Raw genomic sequence first — 17,806 nt, forward strand, 5'->3', positions numbered from 1 at the left:
GCATGTTTTAAGGTTTTTAAAAAATATTTAATTGTGTTTGTCTGTGTCCTTTATAAAGTTTATTTCTCTGCTATTTAATCTTAAATAGGTACACACATGGCCTGACCCAACATGGCCCAGTCCAACAAGGTCTCAATTATGTCAGATCTGGTCCTTATAACAAATGAGTTCGACACCCCTGCCCTATCTTGTTGATGGTATTGACTCACACTGTCTACTCTACAGAGTCTACGTGAGAAAGGCGGTCTAAAATGATGTTAGTTAATTAAGATGAGTGCTTGGATGCATTGCTAAGTTCTTCATAGCCTTTAATGTGTGGTAACTGGCTGCAAACAGAGCAGACAGCCTCCTGGAAAAAATGCAGAAAAATGTGCCAAAGTATCTGATATTAAGAGGAGGTCTGCAGGTGTGGTTCTCTTGGTCTTCTGAGAAAGAAATGCCCTCATTTTGGCCCAGGCTTATAACAATAGAGTGATTAACAGACATTCTCACAATTTGACATGTTACTGTTTTATTGGTTTCTCACGCTCATGTTACCCAGATCAAAGGTTTGCTCAGTTTGTTAATTTTACTATTCTGTCATTGGATCTTAAATTTGTACCATTTTGCATTCTAAACCACTGCCTACCAGCTATATGTAGCTCTGCTCACTGTACCTGATTCCTCGTCTGATGAAGTGTGCTTAGAGCACACAAAAGCTTACATTCTGATTAAAACTTTGTTGGTCTTAAAGGTGCACCTTGACTCCTACTTTGTTCTTCTAGGCATGTGTCATTGGGATGCCACCGAACTCAATGCAGATCTGCTGGGTATGTTATGAATTGAGGACTGCACTCAGCATCCTACAGGAATCTTTCAAGTGCTTCTCGTGGTGAAAGGCATCCTGCACTTGGCAAGGCTACAAGGGGTGGCATGAAGGGTTCGCAGGCTGCAACCTGTGTTGCAATTTTTCAACTTAACTTCAGCCTTGGATGTTACTGACATTTTGACATGCTTTGGAGATCTTAATGGCAAGACGTGAATGGTGGCATGACCATATTGGAGATCATGTTAAGTACCACAGGCAAAAGAGAAGATTTTAAGAGAAAACCCAGAGGAGCCTTGTAAATGGGTGCAGATCCAAAGTTTTAAACAAAATGCAAAGACAGAAGTTCAAAATAGCCATGTTTTGGGTCACAAATGATCCATGAAAAGGGGAATTATTTATATTTTGAATGTACAGTGCTGGGTGGGGGAGGTTACCATCCACATATTGATAACATCCATCCACAAATCTTTGATGAATCTCATTTAGCAGTCTCATATAAACACTGAAGAGTCAAAGCTGACAAGAAGGAGCACTGAAACACTCAAGATTGCCCCATGTCAAGCTTTGGATGATCATCTAGTATTGCAACCGAAGCCAGTCTGAAACTAGATGGAAGTGGTTCAAGGGCAGATGTGCCACCCAGGAATCCCTAGAGCTTCTTTGCCATGATACATTGCATCAGCTTCCCCAGAAACAGCAAACTAAAGACCAGTCTATAACTGGCTAATTCATCCTTAGGCAATGAAGACTTGTTTAAGAAAAGGTTCTTAAACTATCTGGCAACCCAGTTATTAACCAAAGGTGCCAATACATTTTCTGGCATGATTTTGAAAGCCAGAATGGGCATGGCTCAAGAGCTCAAGTGGTGGCACTCACAGCCCTAAGGGCCCTGCCATTATTCGTCTGCAAGATCAGTTTGAATCTGTCCAGAAAAAAAAGGTCAATCAGGTGCTCCTGATACCTCAGGTGCTGGGTCTACTCTTAACCTGGCTTCCAAGTCAAAAGGGACAAGAAAGATTTTATCATTAAAAAACCTTGCAAAAGGAACATTGCTGGGGGGACAAATTAACATAATAGCCCAGATTAGGATTCCCCAGTGAGGTTTGGATTGGCCCACTTTCTTGAGGTAGCTAAAATTCTTTTGAGGTAGCAGAAAAAGCGGCTGGCACTGAGGCCTCCTCCCCACTTCCTTCCCAATTGCTGGTCCTTCTTGCTGTTGCTGGCCTGCCCTCTCAACCCGGCACTGACAGTGAACACACGGGAGGGCTGGCATAGGAGCCAGGAGTCTCTAGCGTGGTTTTACCCGCCAAACAGCTGATTGGCGAGGGGCACCTTAAGATAGCCTGGGAGCGCGACACTCGACCGCCCATTCCCGGGCATTAAAATAGACTTGGCAGGGAAGGGAGGGAGGAGGAGGCTGCGGAGCAGGCAAACTAGGCATTTGCCTAGGAGGAGGGGGGGGAGGCTGAATTTGGTACCCTCATCCTGCCGGCACTCTAGACAACTGCCTAGTTTGCATAGTGGGCGAGCCAGCCTTGCTGTGGAGGGATGTGATTTTTCAGCACAACGTTTCTGAGTTCAGTTGCTGAAACTGATTCCTTAAACAGGAAAGCCTAGAAATTACAGCAGACAGGAGATACAGCTTTATTGACCAGAAAAAAGCTGAAGACCAGGATCATAGTGCTTACAGCAGGTTGGCCAACCCAGTCATCCAATTTGTACCCAATCATCCAGTCGCAAGGCTGATGAATGCTTTGATGACTGAACACCCATCATACTCTTTTAAAACTCATCTGATTACATTTCAGCCTTGAACTATCAGGTTGTTGTATATCAAAGCAACTTAGTCTGCTTTTTTCAGAAGCAGTTTATGTTCTTCCTCCTTGTTCCCTGGGGGGCTGGGGGAAACTGTTACTTATGAATGGTGGAACCTCCACAACAAGATGAGATGAAGCTATAGCAGGAACGGAAAGCCTGCCAAAAGCACATTGCTCTCCATTTGCTCTAGCTTTTGTTCCATTAATAATGCGTTGTCTTCTAATGCAAGACATTCATATGGAAAGGGGAACAGGTTTGGTCAATTTCCCCTTCTTGCACCAGCCCCTCCCCCTAAACTGTATGGAATATAATTCTGGACATAGAGGGTTGCCAGCCTCCAGGTGGGGCCTGCTTTTACAACTTTTCTCCAGCTGACAGAGATCAGCTCCCTCGGAGAAAATGGCTGCTTTAAAGGGTGGACTCTACGGCCGTGTACCATGCTGAGGCTCCTCCCCTCCCCAAACCCCGCCCTTTCCTGGATCCAACACAGGCCTGGCAAGCTGGAGGCTTCCTTGACCCTCAGTAGCTGCTTTTGAGAAGGCACAGGGCAAGAGAGGAAGATGGTAGGAATTGCTGCCACAAAGTTTTTTTCATTTGTAGGAAGTCTGCATACAACCCATACTTCACAACTTTAATGATATCTAGTAAACTAATAAATAATATGTATCATTCCTTGAGCCTGTTCCGTTGGGTTGAACTTAGAAGGATATGGCCCTAAAAGTACCACCAAGGCTTTAAGCACTAACCATACATGTGGCTAACATCTATAGAGGACCCTTCACAGGGCAGGAGTTTATTTATTTTATTAAATTTATGGATAGCCCAGTCCCTGTTACTGCAGGGCTCTTGGCAATGAACTTCATTTAATAAAAGCAACAGGATTATAGAATCACAAACAGTACTAGTACAAAATTTCTTTCAAATATCTATTTCAGACTGCGGTCACCTTGCAGATAGGGGCCGGGATTTAAAAGCCTCCAGATCTTTTTCAATGCCATGGTTTTAGAACTATGTCTTTTTGAAGTGAAAAAGGATGTGTCTCATCCTCACAATGTAAAAGTCTTGACAGCCTTTTCGAGAGCTGGTTTTTTTTACTTCATGCACTCAAATTCCTACTGATTTATCAGCTAGGGTTGCCAGCTCCAGGTTGGGAAATACCTGGAGATTTTGGGGTTGGAGCCTGAGGAGGGTGGAGGCTGAGGAGGGGAGAGTCTTCAGTGGAGTAGAGTGCCAACGAGTCCACCTTCCAAAATGGCCATTTTCTTCAGGAGAACTGATCTCTGTCATCCGATGATCAGTCATAATCCCAGGGCAGAGTGGTAAGCTGCAGTATTACAGTCCAACCTGAGTTCTGCTCACAACCTGAGTTCAATCCTGGCGGAAGCTGGATTCAAGTAGCCGACTCAAGGTTGACTCAGCCTTCCATCCTTCCAAATTTGGTTGGTTCAGCCTTCCATTCTTCCGAGGTCAGTAAAATGAGTACCTAGCTTTTGGAGTTCAATTACGCTTGTCACACCCTTGTTCCTGGCTCCGCCCCAATGTCTCCTGGCTCCACCCCCAAAGTCCCCAGATATTTCTTGAATTGGACTTGGCAACCCTATGACCAAGTAAAGTTGAAAACAAGAGCCCTGTGGCGCAGAGTGGTAAAGCTGCAGTATTGCAGTCGGAGCCCTCTGCTCATGACCTGAGTTCAATCCCAGTGAAAGCTGGTTCAGGTAGCCAGCTCCAGGTTGACTCAGCCTTCCATTCTTCCGAGGTCAGTAAAATGAGTACCCAGCTTGCTGGGGGGAAAGTGTAGATGACTGGGGAAGGCAATGGCAAACCACCCCGTAAAAAAGTCTGCCGTGAAAACACTGTGATGCGACGTCACCCCAGAGTCAGAAACGACTGGTGCTTGCACAGGGAACTACCTTTACCTTATACATTGCTTGTACATTTAACAGCAGAGGAATAATGGGTCTTTAGGATTTCTGGCACAGGAGGTCTACATTTAGTCAAGCTAAGCAAGGTTTGGGTTCAAAATAAAATCTTCCCCCTTTCCCTTCACAAGCTCTTCAGAGTCTTCACAGATGCTAAAATCTACTCTTTGCAGAGAAAGCTCGTCTCTCCACACACTAGATGTGCTAAACTGTGGCCTACTTAAAACTTGTTACTTTCACATTTCCCCACAGATTTCTTCAGAAAAACTTTGCTCCTATGCAGTTTAAAGGGGAAATGTGGGAAGCAGTTCAGGGTCTGGACTTTCCAACTTTCCTCCTCCACAACTGTCACTCTGAACTCTTGAGTAATCAGAGCACAATTTAATGATTATCAAAACAAAACAAACAAAAAACAACCCTTAAGTAACTGTCAATACGCTCAACAATGGAAGCCAAGACCATTCGGCTTGTCTTGTGAGACAATGTACTTAAGAGACTTGTGTGGCCTTTAAATGAGGGGAGCTGATGGGGGGGGCAGAACTGGCCTTTTAGGTTTTTGGTACTGATGCAAAGCCTAGTTCTGTGGTGTCAGCTTACTGAAAACATGCAGAGCAGTTTCTTTCTCACTCCCCAAGTCTTTAAAAATATATATTTATTTTTGGCATAAGAACTTTAAAGACTCCTCTGTTTCTTGCACACATAATTTTATATAATCTCTGTAGGGCTGCCACCTGGCCTGTGTTTCAGTTCCTTGTTCCCCACCACACCCACAGGGCCTTTTTATTTTAATGGCCTTTTCATTAGGGTTGTTTAAAAACAAAATAAAGGAGAAGGAAAAGTAGGATTAGCATCTTCGATCTGCAGATTTAAGTATTGATGTAACTATTTCCTTATTCAGACATCTTTTGGCTGCATTCTCTGCCATAAACGGTGCTCAAAACAGCATCCAGAAATGTTATGCAAATGTCCAATAGAGATTTCCAACATGATAGCAATAATCCCCACGCTACACTGCTCTACCTATTACAGCCTAGGCAGTAATCACTGGCCATGGAATTGCTGTTGTCAGTGAGATTCCTGGAGCAAATATAATATTCTAAGCCCATTGAGTTTACTGGATTTAGAAGGGTGTAACTAGGGTCACTGACTCCTGCTTGGGAACTACCTGGAGATTTGGGGGTGGAGCCTGAAAGTGACCTCTATGGGGTACAATGCCATAGAAGCTGACTTCCAAAGCAGCTGTTTTCTCCAGGGAAACTGATGTCTGAAGTCTGGAGATTCCTTGTAATTCCAGAAGATCGTCACCCCCCACCTGGAGGTTGGCAACTCCAGGTGTAACTGTTTAGGATTGCATTGTTGGTCAATGCCTCTTTCAACCCCCACATAGGGTTGCCAACTCAGGCTTGGGAAATTCCTAGAGATTTGGGAGAGGTGCATGGGAAGGGTAGAGTGTGGGGAAGAGAGGGAATTTAGCAGTAATATGATGCCATACAGTCCACTCTCCAAAGCTGCCATTTCCTCCAGGGGAAATCTCTCTATCTTCTGGAGATCAGTTGTAATTCCAGGAGTTCTGCCCTCACCTGCAAGTTGGCAACCCTATCCCTCCATGATACATACTGGGATCTGTTACGATCTCTTAGTTCTGTATAGGGCTGCCAAGTTCCCGGGCTGGGCGGAGGTTCTCCCACCCTGAAGATTCCCAACCCACTGGCCCACATTGGGCCAGCAGGGGGATCCTCCCCTGACATCACTGGCACAATGACATCACTTGGAAGTGATGTCATTGCACCAGTGACATCACACACTGGCCACTCTAGGAGTGCCCAGGAAAACTCTACGGTTTTACTGGACACTCTAGCAATTTCCCTCCCAAATTGGTAAAATGTCCAGGAAAACCACAGAGTTTTCCCGGATGCTCCTAGCGCGTCTGGCGCGTGACATCGCTGGCATGATGACATCACTTCTGAGTGATGTTATCACGCTGCATGCGCAAAAACAGTTCCCTGCTGGAGGTCGCAGGGGACTTGGCAATCCTAGTTCTGTAGCTGTCTGTATCAGAAAACAGGAGCTCCTGAATGTTCTCCTTTAGCAGAGAGATGGGAGTAACATGTAACTGGGGGCTTCAGAAATACCCCCTGTCTGCTCACAGGATCCACCATCTTCAACCCTTTCCTCAATCCCCCACCCCATTGAACAACTCCTTATAGTGGCAGCCCACAGAAATAACTCTAGCAACTTGATCTAATGGGTTTTTGAAGTCGAAACCCAAATATCAAAATGTTCTTTTTGACTAATCTGTGTAGATGCCTTAAATCTGTACAGTTTGTCTCATTCAGTTTTAATGTGAAAGCTGCAATTTAAACAACCACATGGGAAGGGTTTATACGTGTGCTATACACCTGCAACAATTACAAAAAGGAAGAAAACAGTTATAGTACCTGTCCAAAGGTAAAGTTTACAGGCATGTGGTTTATCTAGTTTTAGAAGGACTGTAATGAACATGAATTCAGGCAATGAAATAGGCATTGTAATAAATTTAAGTCTCCAAATTGCATCTGAGGATTATTTTCCCTTCTACCAAATGTAATACTGCTGTAGAGAATGAGGAGTTTGCTATCCTCAGCCAGGATGGAGAAAAGTTGATCCCAGGAAAAACAAACAAACTTTATAGGTTTTACATAAGAGTCCTTTAACAGTTCATTGACCAGAAGGCAGGGTTAACTGGCGAATTGTCACACACCACAGAAACAGCAAAAGACAGCCATGTCCCCCCCCCCCCAACACACACTGAGTGTGCTAAGCCAATGTTTCCCCAATTATTTCCAAATGACTCACCTCATTGTCGTGTGGTGGCAGCTGATGTAGAAGCTGTTTTATGCGGGCTTTCTCCCCGGGGCTGTTCACGTAGGGTACTTTGTCCTCTGGTAGGCAGCTGTAGTACTGATGAACCTAAATGTTAAAAAAGCGGGACTGCAGTACTTGGTTTTTGCTTCAGACATAGTTGCTTTGAGTGACAAAACCAAAACAAAAGAGATCGACCACCTTGAGCAGAACACTCAAGAGTCCTGAGACGGGCAGTTACAACCATGAACTTCCCTTAGGACACAGGCAAATGTTCTACCTTGACAGAAAAAAGGAAAGAGAGAAAAGAGCAGGTTGTTTTCAGTGGAAATCGAACCCGCCAAGGTCGTTCTTTTACCGTTTTCTCTGTTAGTCTCCAGAATGTGAGCATTTTCTTTTGGCCTAGGTGGATCTGTCAGCACCTGCCTTTCTAAGCATAGGTTAAGACGCCACCGCCTGGCATCCAATCTACGACTGGGGAACTGAGCCTCCACCTACACGCCAGCCCCGGAGGCCTCCTCTGTAACAATTTGTGAAAATAATCAGCAGATAAAATCTGTCAGAAGGCTGGGTTCTCTCTTCAAGTCTCAGAGTATATAATTAAAAACAAACATGAAAAGTGAAGCACACGGTGCAGTGCAACGAGGTCGAGTCCCAAGAGATCCCATTTGTAATGCATTTGCTTGTGATACATACACACACACATGTATCTCCACCTCTGCTATTCCCTTGCAGAAGAAAGCAATCCAAACTAAGCAACCTAGTTCTTCCCTGAACTCAGCTGTTTCAGCAAAAGAGAGCAAGAACCTAAAGTGATAACTTCTAAGAAGGAGACGCTCCAGTAAGGTATAGTATGAATCCCCCCCCCCCTTTAAATTTAGGCTCGTAGATCTAAAATATCTCTGTCACATACAGGCAAACATGTGAAGCTGGTCTATCTAGCACGGTATCATCTTCTCTCAACTTGCAATGGCTCTCAAAAGACTTAGGTACATTGGGCTGACAGCCTCCAGATGGGGCCTGGAGATCTCCTGCTTTTACAACTGATCTCCAGCTGGTAGAGATCTACTCCCCTGGAGAAAATGGCTGCTTGGAAGGGTGGACTCTATGGCATTGCACCATGCTGAGGCCCCTCTCCCCCAAACCCTGCCTCTCCCAGATCCACCCCCAAAGTCTCCAGCTATTTTCCAACACAGACCTGGCAACCCTAGTACAGAAAGACCTTTATCAACACTTGCAACCTGAAAAATATTAGTTGGCAGGGAATAAACCTGGGAACGTCTACATGCGAAATATGTATTCTTCCTCTGAACTGCAGCCCTTCCAGTTGCTTAATTCACATTCAAAGGCAGAACGCTCAGCAGTCTGGATGCATGCTATAGAAAGTTCCAGACACGGACCTTCAGAAACTAACAACCAGCTGCTACAACATGCACAGTGAGACTGGGAAACCATCTTGGAGATGTTGGATTGGATCCAGACTAAATTGACTATTTACTTTGATTTCCCCTTTCTGCTGCAGAGCCCCATCCATATCATCCCTCAGGGTCTCCTATTCCTAAGTTTGTCAGTCTCCCAGCAGGAACAGGACATCCCCACCCCTACTTTTTTCCTGTCACCACTCTGAGTGGTGAGAGAACAATAAAAAGGGCCTTCCAGCTGATGGCATGACATTACTTCTGGGGGAAACACAGAAATGATATAAAATCATAGGCTTTTTGTCAATACCTAGAGATGACTGATGTCACTTCCAGGGGAAAATTTTACCAGTAAGCTTCTCACTGGTTGCCAGGTGAACCCTACACTTTCTATATATTGTTGAATCTGCTGTCTTAAGTAGTGTTATATGTGTTATACTGGCCACCAGGATGCTGCTGAAAACAGTCTTGTCATGACGAGCAATTCTTGCCTTGGCTTTAATGTTTGGAAGTGCTTACTGAGGAGATAGTCATCATCACATTGCCTGCCAGTTTGGTGTAGTGGTTAAGTGTGCGGACTCTTATCTGGGAGAACCGGGTTTGATTCCCCACTCCTCCACTTGCACCTGCTAGCGTGGCCTTGGGTCAGCCGTAGCTCTGGCAGAGGTTGTCCTTGAAAGGGCAGCTGCTGTGAGAGCCCTCTCCAGCCCCACCCACCTCACAGGGTGTCTGTTGTGGGGGAGGAAGGTAAAGGAGATTGTGAGCCGCTCTGAGACTCCTCGGAGTGGAGGGCGGGATATAAATCCAAAATAATAATAATAATAATAATCATCATCATCATCACCACCACCATCACATCATAAATTGCTTGGTACATGGTTTTTCAGAGAATACTTCCTCTCATAGGAACATCCTCTACATACTATGGTCATCAGACAGGTCTCTGATCCAAACTGCCGAATCTTTGTGCGATGCTAGGATAAAAGGCACAAAAGGTAGGTCCTTCTCTGTTGTGATACCTTTGCTCTGGAACCCCTTCCCTATCTGTTCCCTATATATTCTGGCCTTCCTCCCTGTTTAGGATTGCCAACTTCCAAGTGGTGGCTGGAGATTGACTCAGCTTGAAGAAAGGAGAGTGGACATTCAGTGGAAGCTTCAAGTCCTTTGTCCCTGGCTGGAAGAAGAAAAGGATATATAGACTAAGGGGGGTGGGTTGGGGGGAAAATGTAAAATGGATATCAGAAACCATGTAGAGAAATGGATAATGTATAATAATAATAAAAATATACATTGAAAAAAAAAGGAAAAAAAAAAGAGATTGACTCAGCTTTCCATCCTTCCGAGGTTGGTAAAATGAGTTCCCTGCTTGTTGGGGAGAAAGTGTAGATGACTGGGGAAGGCAATGCAAACCACCCCATAAAATGTCTGCTGCGAAAACATTGTGATGTGATGTCACTTCAGAGTCAGAAACGACTGGTGCTTGCACAGGGGACTGCCTTTACCTTTTTAGAGGTGACAGAGATCAGTTCCTCTGGAGAAAATGGCTGCTTTGGAAGGTGGATTTCATGGCATTATACCCCACCGAAGTCTATCCTCTCCTCAAACCCTGCCCTCCTCAGGTTCACTCCCAAAATCTCCAAGTATTTCCCAACCCAGAGCTGGCACCCCTATTTCCAGTAACCCCAGAGTGTGAAATATGGTTCAACCATCCTCCCTTTTATCCTCACAACCATCCTTTTTGCATAGGAAAAGAGAGGGCAACTGGGCCAAGAAAACGTAATGACTGAGAGGGGCTTTGAACCCAAGCCTCTCTTGCTGTTACACTCTGTTAACACTCCGACACTCCAACCATTACACCATACTGGCTCACAAGAACCTCCCTAGAGATGTCCAGCAGGCCTGTTTGGATATATTTCTTAGTTGGTCCATTAAGACCATATTAGTCCAATAAGAATTTTGGGAAATTAAGTGACAGCTTATTAGAATCTGCTGCTATTATGGATTTGTAATAGGTTTTAGGCTGGCTTTATTTTAAAAACCTCTGGTTTTATTCCACTGTATGGATTGGGTTTTATTGTCTGCAATTGTCATTTGCTGCCTGAGGATTTTCTGAAGCAGGTGACAGGGCACATAAGTTGAGAAAACAAATAATAAAAATACATTTGGCAGAGAGGAGGATGCTGTCAGTGAGATAACAACCACCCCCATGGTAAGCACTTCTATATATTATAGCCAAAAATGAGATGGGAGTATGACGCACACCAGCTCTTCATTCTTAGGATTTACAGTGGGAATGGCAGAGGGAAACAGAACAATGCAGTAGGATCTCAATCATTCCAACAATCGTTCCAACAGAAAGGAGATAAGCGAAGTACTACAGACCAAATGGATATACTCACCATGCATCTAGTGAAGTGAATTCTCTAGAAAGCTGAGTGCCCTCAAGTTGCAATTGGCTTATGACAACCCTAACAATGGGCTTTCAAGGTAAGTGAGAGGCAGAGGTGGTTTGCCATTGCCTTCCTCTGCAGGGTCTTGTATGGTGGTTTCCCATTCAAGCACCAACCCTGCTCAGCTTCCAAGACCTGATGAGATCAGGTTATACCATGCTGCCTTCCCTCCTTGAAGAAAATATACTGGAATAAATATCTGTAAGGTACCACTTGACTCCTGCTTAATTTTTCAGCCACACAGTTACCTGTCTGGAATTACCTACCGCATTACCAGGTGGCTGTACTTGATCTATGCCAACCTTAAACAGCTTCAATGTGTTTCCACAATGTCAGGCTTATCATGAATGCCCCCCACATATACAATTAATAATGTTCATAGAGAGATCACAGAAAGAGGGATTTCAAATGTTGTATCAAAAATCCTAAATAAATGCAAGGAAGTTTGTGCAACCATTCACAATACCTCCCAACGTCATGACATGATTTTCCCAGTATTAACAACCAATCATTCAAGCAAGGTAATGTTAAACAAAACAGCAAGAGCTGCCTTCAAAAATGACTTACAAATAAAAATATCCATGCCACTTACTTTGCATTTATAGTGCATCCTTCACTTGATCCTTGAACAAGCAGTTCATTAAGCAGAACACAGAAGATAGGCAATTTAAGAAAGACTAAGGCAGGCTGAATTTTTCCCCATGTAGTTGGATGACTGAAGACATAAGTCAAGTCCTAGGCAAATCCTGTTCTCCATTGAAATCCTGTTGTTTCTGAATGGCTAGATTTCCAGACTCCCTTATCAATATATCCAGCTGCCCTCTTGCTTGATCAACTCAGCTCTCAGACTTTCTGCTACTGAGCATCTGTGCCCAATATGCCCTTGAAACTACATGAATTCAGAAGTAATTTATTCTTGACTGGCTGCCAAATTATGTCACGCTGGTCCCTAAGGTAACATGTGGTAAAGACGCCGAGTATATACATGATGAGATAACAAGTATAAATGGCAATCAGGTTATCATGTATGCATATATTTGTCTCCTGGCCATCGAACAGAAAGAAAAAATCCATGTGCAACACCCTTAAACATTTCCTCTGGGAAGTTTTCCATTTAATAATAAAAGCTATCTCCCAGAAAATCCAAAAAATAGCTCTATAGGAATGGGCAAATAGGTTTTGAAATGTACAGCCAAGCAAAAACAAAGAACACAGGTCCTGACCTGCCTCCATCACCCAAAATAAACTACACATGTGGATCAGCTCTGACAGACATTCCACATGCTTATAACTAGGGGGTTTTTTGTAGAAAAAGCCCAGCAGGAACTCATTTGCATATTAGGCCACACCCCCTGGCATCACCATTGTTTCATGCAAGGTTTTTTTTGCAGAAGAAGCCCAGCTGGAACTTATTGCATAGTAGGCCACACCCCCTGATACCAAGCCAGCTGGAACTGCGTTCCTGTGTGTTCCTGCTCAAAAAAAGCCCTGCTGATAACCCACCAGCAAAGCTGCTTCTCCTCTCATTGGCCCATCAGCCCGTGCTTATATCACCTCCTTGCTAGGGGGGTGAAGCACTGATATATGCATCAGGTAGTTTGCTCTTCTGCTTTGGTTGTATCAGTCTTCAAAATCAAATAATTCCCACAACCACCAACACTGCCAACACTGCCCTTTATGATTGTCCCACCAAGAGAAAATCCAACAGCACATAAAGTTTTATGATATGGAAATGCTCTTGCTCCTCATTCCCACTATTACCAAGGTGCACAAACTGCCAATAAATGCTCTCAGAACCATGGTCCATGTTTCTGTCAAAGTGAGTCTACATAAGCTACTCATGTGGTATTTTTAAAGACATGTTTATTCAAACTGAGTTGACCCAACCCAATTGGAAGGCTCACTAGATAACAATAGGGTTTTTAAAAGCCAGTAAAATTAGTCTGAAAATAACCAGTGAAGATAAATAAAACTTAAGGCTGTAATCCTCATCCTGTGAAATTCACTATTCTGATTGATTTAGGTGGAGCTAAGTGCATACAAGTGTATTTCAATTGCATCCTAATTGTTGATCTTATATTTATCTATGGCAGTTCTGATGCAAACATGTGATGCAAACATGTCAAAATGTGCTCAAGCTTGCTAAGTCTCCCACTGGATAGAGATCTGCTATAGCAAGGCAGTATCTATCATTGTCCTTAACTGTAAATGTCAGAAACTGGTGGCTGGATGACTATCTCAAAAAGGCATAGCCAGTGTGATGAAGTGATTCAAGTGCTGGATTGGGATTTGAGAGATATGGATTGAAATTGTCTGTCATGAAGCTTGCAGGGTGATCTTGGGCCAATCACTGTTCCTTGCAGCCTATGTCAAAGAGTTATTGTGAAAACAAAATGGAAGAGGGGAGAATCATGTATGCTATTGCCCTTGACTCCCTGAAGGAAGGACAGGATAAAAAAGTACTAGACACTCAGACAGATTATAGACAGACAGATGGACAGATGCTTAATCGTAATTATGGTGGGATATAAGCAGTGAGAGAAGTCAGACTAGAGCAGGGGTGGCCAAACTGTGGCTCTTTCACACATATTGTGTGACTCTCGAAGACCCCACCACCCTGTTGGCCAGATTGGAGAAGGCATTTCTCTCTTCAAATCACTTCTTGAAGCCAAGCCAGCAAGCAGCTTGGAGAATGCATTTAAAGTTAAAGTTGCTTTCTTTCCACCTCTCCCTCCCTTCCTCTATTTTCCTCCCTCCCTGGCTTGTGGCTCTCAAACTTCTGTCATTTATTCTATGTGACTCTTACGTTAAGCAAGTTTGTCCACCCTTGAACTAGAGCTACATGCTGCAAAGAACAGTTGGTTGCAGAATGCTGGTCAACCCCCCCCCCCTGCTTTTAGTTTAGTTTACTGTGTGTATTACTACATACATTTATTATCTGGCAGTATCAGGGAATGTCATGATAGTGAAGGGAGGGACTTGACCAATGAGTGCAGTTTTCAGCAGCTCTGTTTTTCATGACATTGTTCTTCTCTTTAACCATAGATCTGAATTATAACTACGGTATACTATTTAAAAAAACACACAGGGCATGAAGAAGCTGCATGCACTTTGAAGAGAGCCCCTGTAAAAACTGCAGAACTCCATTCTGAGTCACAGTGCTAAAAAACGGGGTGCCAGACGTGCTCTACCTTCACATGATGGTACTTAGTATGGGAAATACTGCCAGTGCAGCATTACAAAGTATACGCATTGAATGGGACACAACTTTGGCATACTGTGATAAGCGACAACCCTGCTGCACATGCTTAGAATGAGGATGCCAGTCTAGTAAGAATTGTCTATACAGGCCTCATAAAGTACTGATGGATTTCCTTGATGTTGTCTTGCCCCGCTCAGTCTGAAATTCATTCAAGCTTGTGAAAAGAGGATCTCACATCTGACAACAATTCTCTTCCGAACAACAGAAGATTCACAAGATGGAGGCGGTGGGAGGGGGGGGGGGAGCAATGTGAGAGAAACAAAAGTCTGAAAATAAATGGGCTTGTCAGTCAGACAGTCTGTCCTGAAACGGTTTATGCCAAGGACTTGAACACAAAAGCCCTTGAAACTAACCTACTTTTAAAAAGGTTAATACAGAGTATCCTTAGTCCATTTTGTTGTTTTTCCAGACAGATCCTTAAAAGTTTCCTAGAAACCCATATAGCAAAGACAAAACATACATCATAAGAAGTCTGGGAGATGTGGTTGTTCCCTGAATGTCAGAACAGAGCCATGACTCATCAGAAGGAGAAAGAGTTGTTTCAGCACCAGAAGAGGAACGGGAAAGCAGTAGATTCAAATCCCTTCTGCTACCATGAAGGTCACTGGGTAACTTTGGCCCAGTTACTGTCTCTTAGCCTGATTTGCCTCACACAAGAATGTTGTGAAAACAAAACTGAGGAAAGAAGAACCATGAATGTTGCCTCAAGGAAGAAACAACATATAGAATGGGCAAAGTCTTCAGTGGCATCTCATTCTTGCTGAAGAAGATTTGCAGACAAATGACAGGAAACTGTGAGACATTTTGGGAAGCTGGTGCAAAGTAGTGGCTAAGGGGCTGTGATTGATGGTGGTGGTGGGGGGAAGTGTCCCAGCTGGTTAGAATTAATCTTGACATGGCCATCTTGCTGAAGCTATGCAGTTCTGTGCATGGACAATACTAGGATGAGAGACCTCCTGGGAATTCAACATCTGTTGCCTTGATCTCCATGAAGGGGAAAAAAGCAAGATGGAAATGAAATAAACAAATAAAAGCCACCATTCCAAATCCTGCCTTAGCTCTGAACTCACTAGGTGGCCTTATGCAAGTTGCTTTTTCTATTGGCCAGCTCTTGCATCAGTGAGAAAATAACCCTCCCCCCTTCTCGCTGCAAGGCTTCCCATGCAGCTGACTGGCTGTCCTCTGTGTCAGTCAAGAAGCCGCCTCGCTCCCCACTCACCCAAGCTGATTTCAAAATGGAGGGGGGGGGGGAGAGAGAAAGAAAGACAGAGAAAACAAATGCCAGACTAATCAGATAGTCATGCCAGTCACTTGGGGGAATAAAAAGCAGAGCCAGTCAGATAATAGTGTTGTTATAGGAGGGAAGTCAGGGCAAAGCAGAGCTTTGCTATACAGCCAAAACCCCACATTGCCTCCTGTCAGTCTCCGGTTGAAATACAGACTCAGGAACTGTCTGAGCTAGACTTCAGATAAGAAGCACCCTTACAAATGGAAAATATATATATATAAATCCAGATCTGTAATCATAAGGTTATCTCTCCACTCCGCTGAGGAGCCTTCTTCCATCCCAAGGAGCCTTCTTCAGCAGCATGAAACTTTGGAGTGCTTTACAAACACTACCCCTTCTGTGAAACAGGCAGACAAACAATTCTTCCATTTTTCACAGATACGGAGGCCAGGGTGAGAAATGACAACATGCCCAAGACCACGAGCATGTTGTCTATGGAGAAAAGTGGTGTTTTAATAACCTAGGGCAGACCTAAGATATAAAGCCACATCTCAGAGGCAAATCAAACACTGGCCCACAACATCTTATTCCTAATTAGTGGTTAGGAACTAAAGCAGTTTCCCCTTTCTTCTCAGTCTACACTCTGTAATCTACCATGCAGTCCCAACCATGGCATGCATTCTTATAAAACCAAACACTACTTAGTATTTATATAACGACTTTCCTAAGCATCCTTGCCCTCCGAAGCTGCCTTATACTGAGCCATATTACTAGTCCATCAAGGCAGTATTGTCTACTAAGACTGGTAGCGGCTCTCTAGGGTCTCAAGTAGAGGTCTTTCACATCCCCTATAGCTTGGTCACTTTAATTGGAGATCCTGTAGATTCAAACTAGGGCCTTCAGTATGGAAACATACATGATGGTCACAAACTTATAACGCAGGCCACTATGTTGTAGAAATATCTTTGTAACATAATCTGCACTGTAGGGCACCTTACATGAACAGGAAGCCCTCAGCTGGGTGCAGCTAGCGACACAACTGAAAGGTCTGCAATGCAGAACTTCAAAACCTTGGCATGAAGAAAGAGAACTACTAAAGCAGGTCTAGTCTTGCATCAAATGAGACCTTAGAGAACCTTCCAGTTGTTCACAGGCAGAAACAATAATTTCCACAACAGAGTCACAACGAAGGAAAAAAACATATATATTGATTTCCCAAACTTATTTTTCCCCAAAATGCTAATTTCTCAGCTTCTCACAGACTTGTGTGTGTGGGGGGGTGCAGTTCAAACAACAGGCATCTAAAGGGAGACACCAGTGAGAACATAATAAGCATGTTGGAAATTAACAACTCCTGCAAGCATAAGGGGAAAAGTTGGGAGGAGAGGGGAGCCTTGTAAAATGAAACAAGCAGAAGGTTCCCTTTCAAGTTGTGCCAACTGTATTTAAAGGAATGGAGTGAAATAATTACATTAGTCCGTAATGCGTGTAGCTCTTCAGCAATCTTGTTTTGCATTTCTATTTTCTTCTCTTCCCCTCAATTTTCAAAGTTCTTCCATGTTCTGAAGTCATAGCTGCCTGTTCCACAGGGACTACTAAAATTGTGGAAAAATTTGTTTAAGGACAATAGGATCTCCTGTGATTCAATCCTTTTTTTTCCCCCTTGGCAAAAAGACATCCACAAACAGGGAACTGTGGACAGCAAATGGACATTCATAAGCCTTGCACTGTTCTGCGTGTATGATTTTCTCTCCCCCTTTCTACCCCACCACTCTGTGTGATGCCTGTAAAGCCCACAGACATTGTTTAGAAGAGGAGAGCCTTTTCCAAACATGCTCCAGCATTCTGAAAATATTTGCTCTTGTACTTCTCCAGCCAGTCTGTTTGCTTATACAAACATCCGTCTTTGGTTTGGATTGTCCAAAAGAGCAAAACTCAAGCCTTGCAAGAAATTCTGATTGTTAATACACATCTTTAGCCTGATCCCAAACACAATTAGATGGAAATTAGAATGGCAGAATTCAGATTCTTTTACTCCAGATTAATCAATCTGTAGTAGTTT

The 17,806-nt window shown here is 43.7% G+C and overlaps 1 protein-coding gene across 3 annotated transcripts in view; it reads right to left on the reverse strand.

The window, feature by feature from the left end:
• The window catches only part of PRICKLE2 (prickle planar cell polarity protein 2), a 426,571-nt gene that overhangs the window by 86,466 nt on the left and 322,299 nt on the right, over nt 1-17,806 (reverse strand). For all 3 annotated transcript variants that reach the window (XM_060239449.1, XM_060239451.1, XM_060239450.1), the window contains one exon: nt 7,381-7,494. In XM_060239449.1, the coding sequence (XP_060095432.1) occupies nt 7,381-7,494 (114 nt within the window). The remainder of the gene's footprint in view (nt 1-7,380; nt 7,495-17,806) is intronic.

The sequence above is a fragment of the Heteronotia binoei genome, chromosome 5 (genome assembly GCF_032191835.1).
Source record: "Heteronotia binoei isolate CCM8104 ecotype False Entrance Well chromosome 5, APGP_CSIRO_Hbin_v1, whole genome shotgun sequence".
Classification (NCBI taxonomy): domain Eukaryota; kingdom Metazoa; phylum Chordata; class Lepidosauria; order Squamata; family Gekkonidae; genus Heteronotia; species Heteronotia binoei.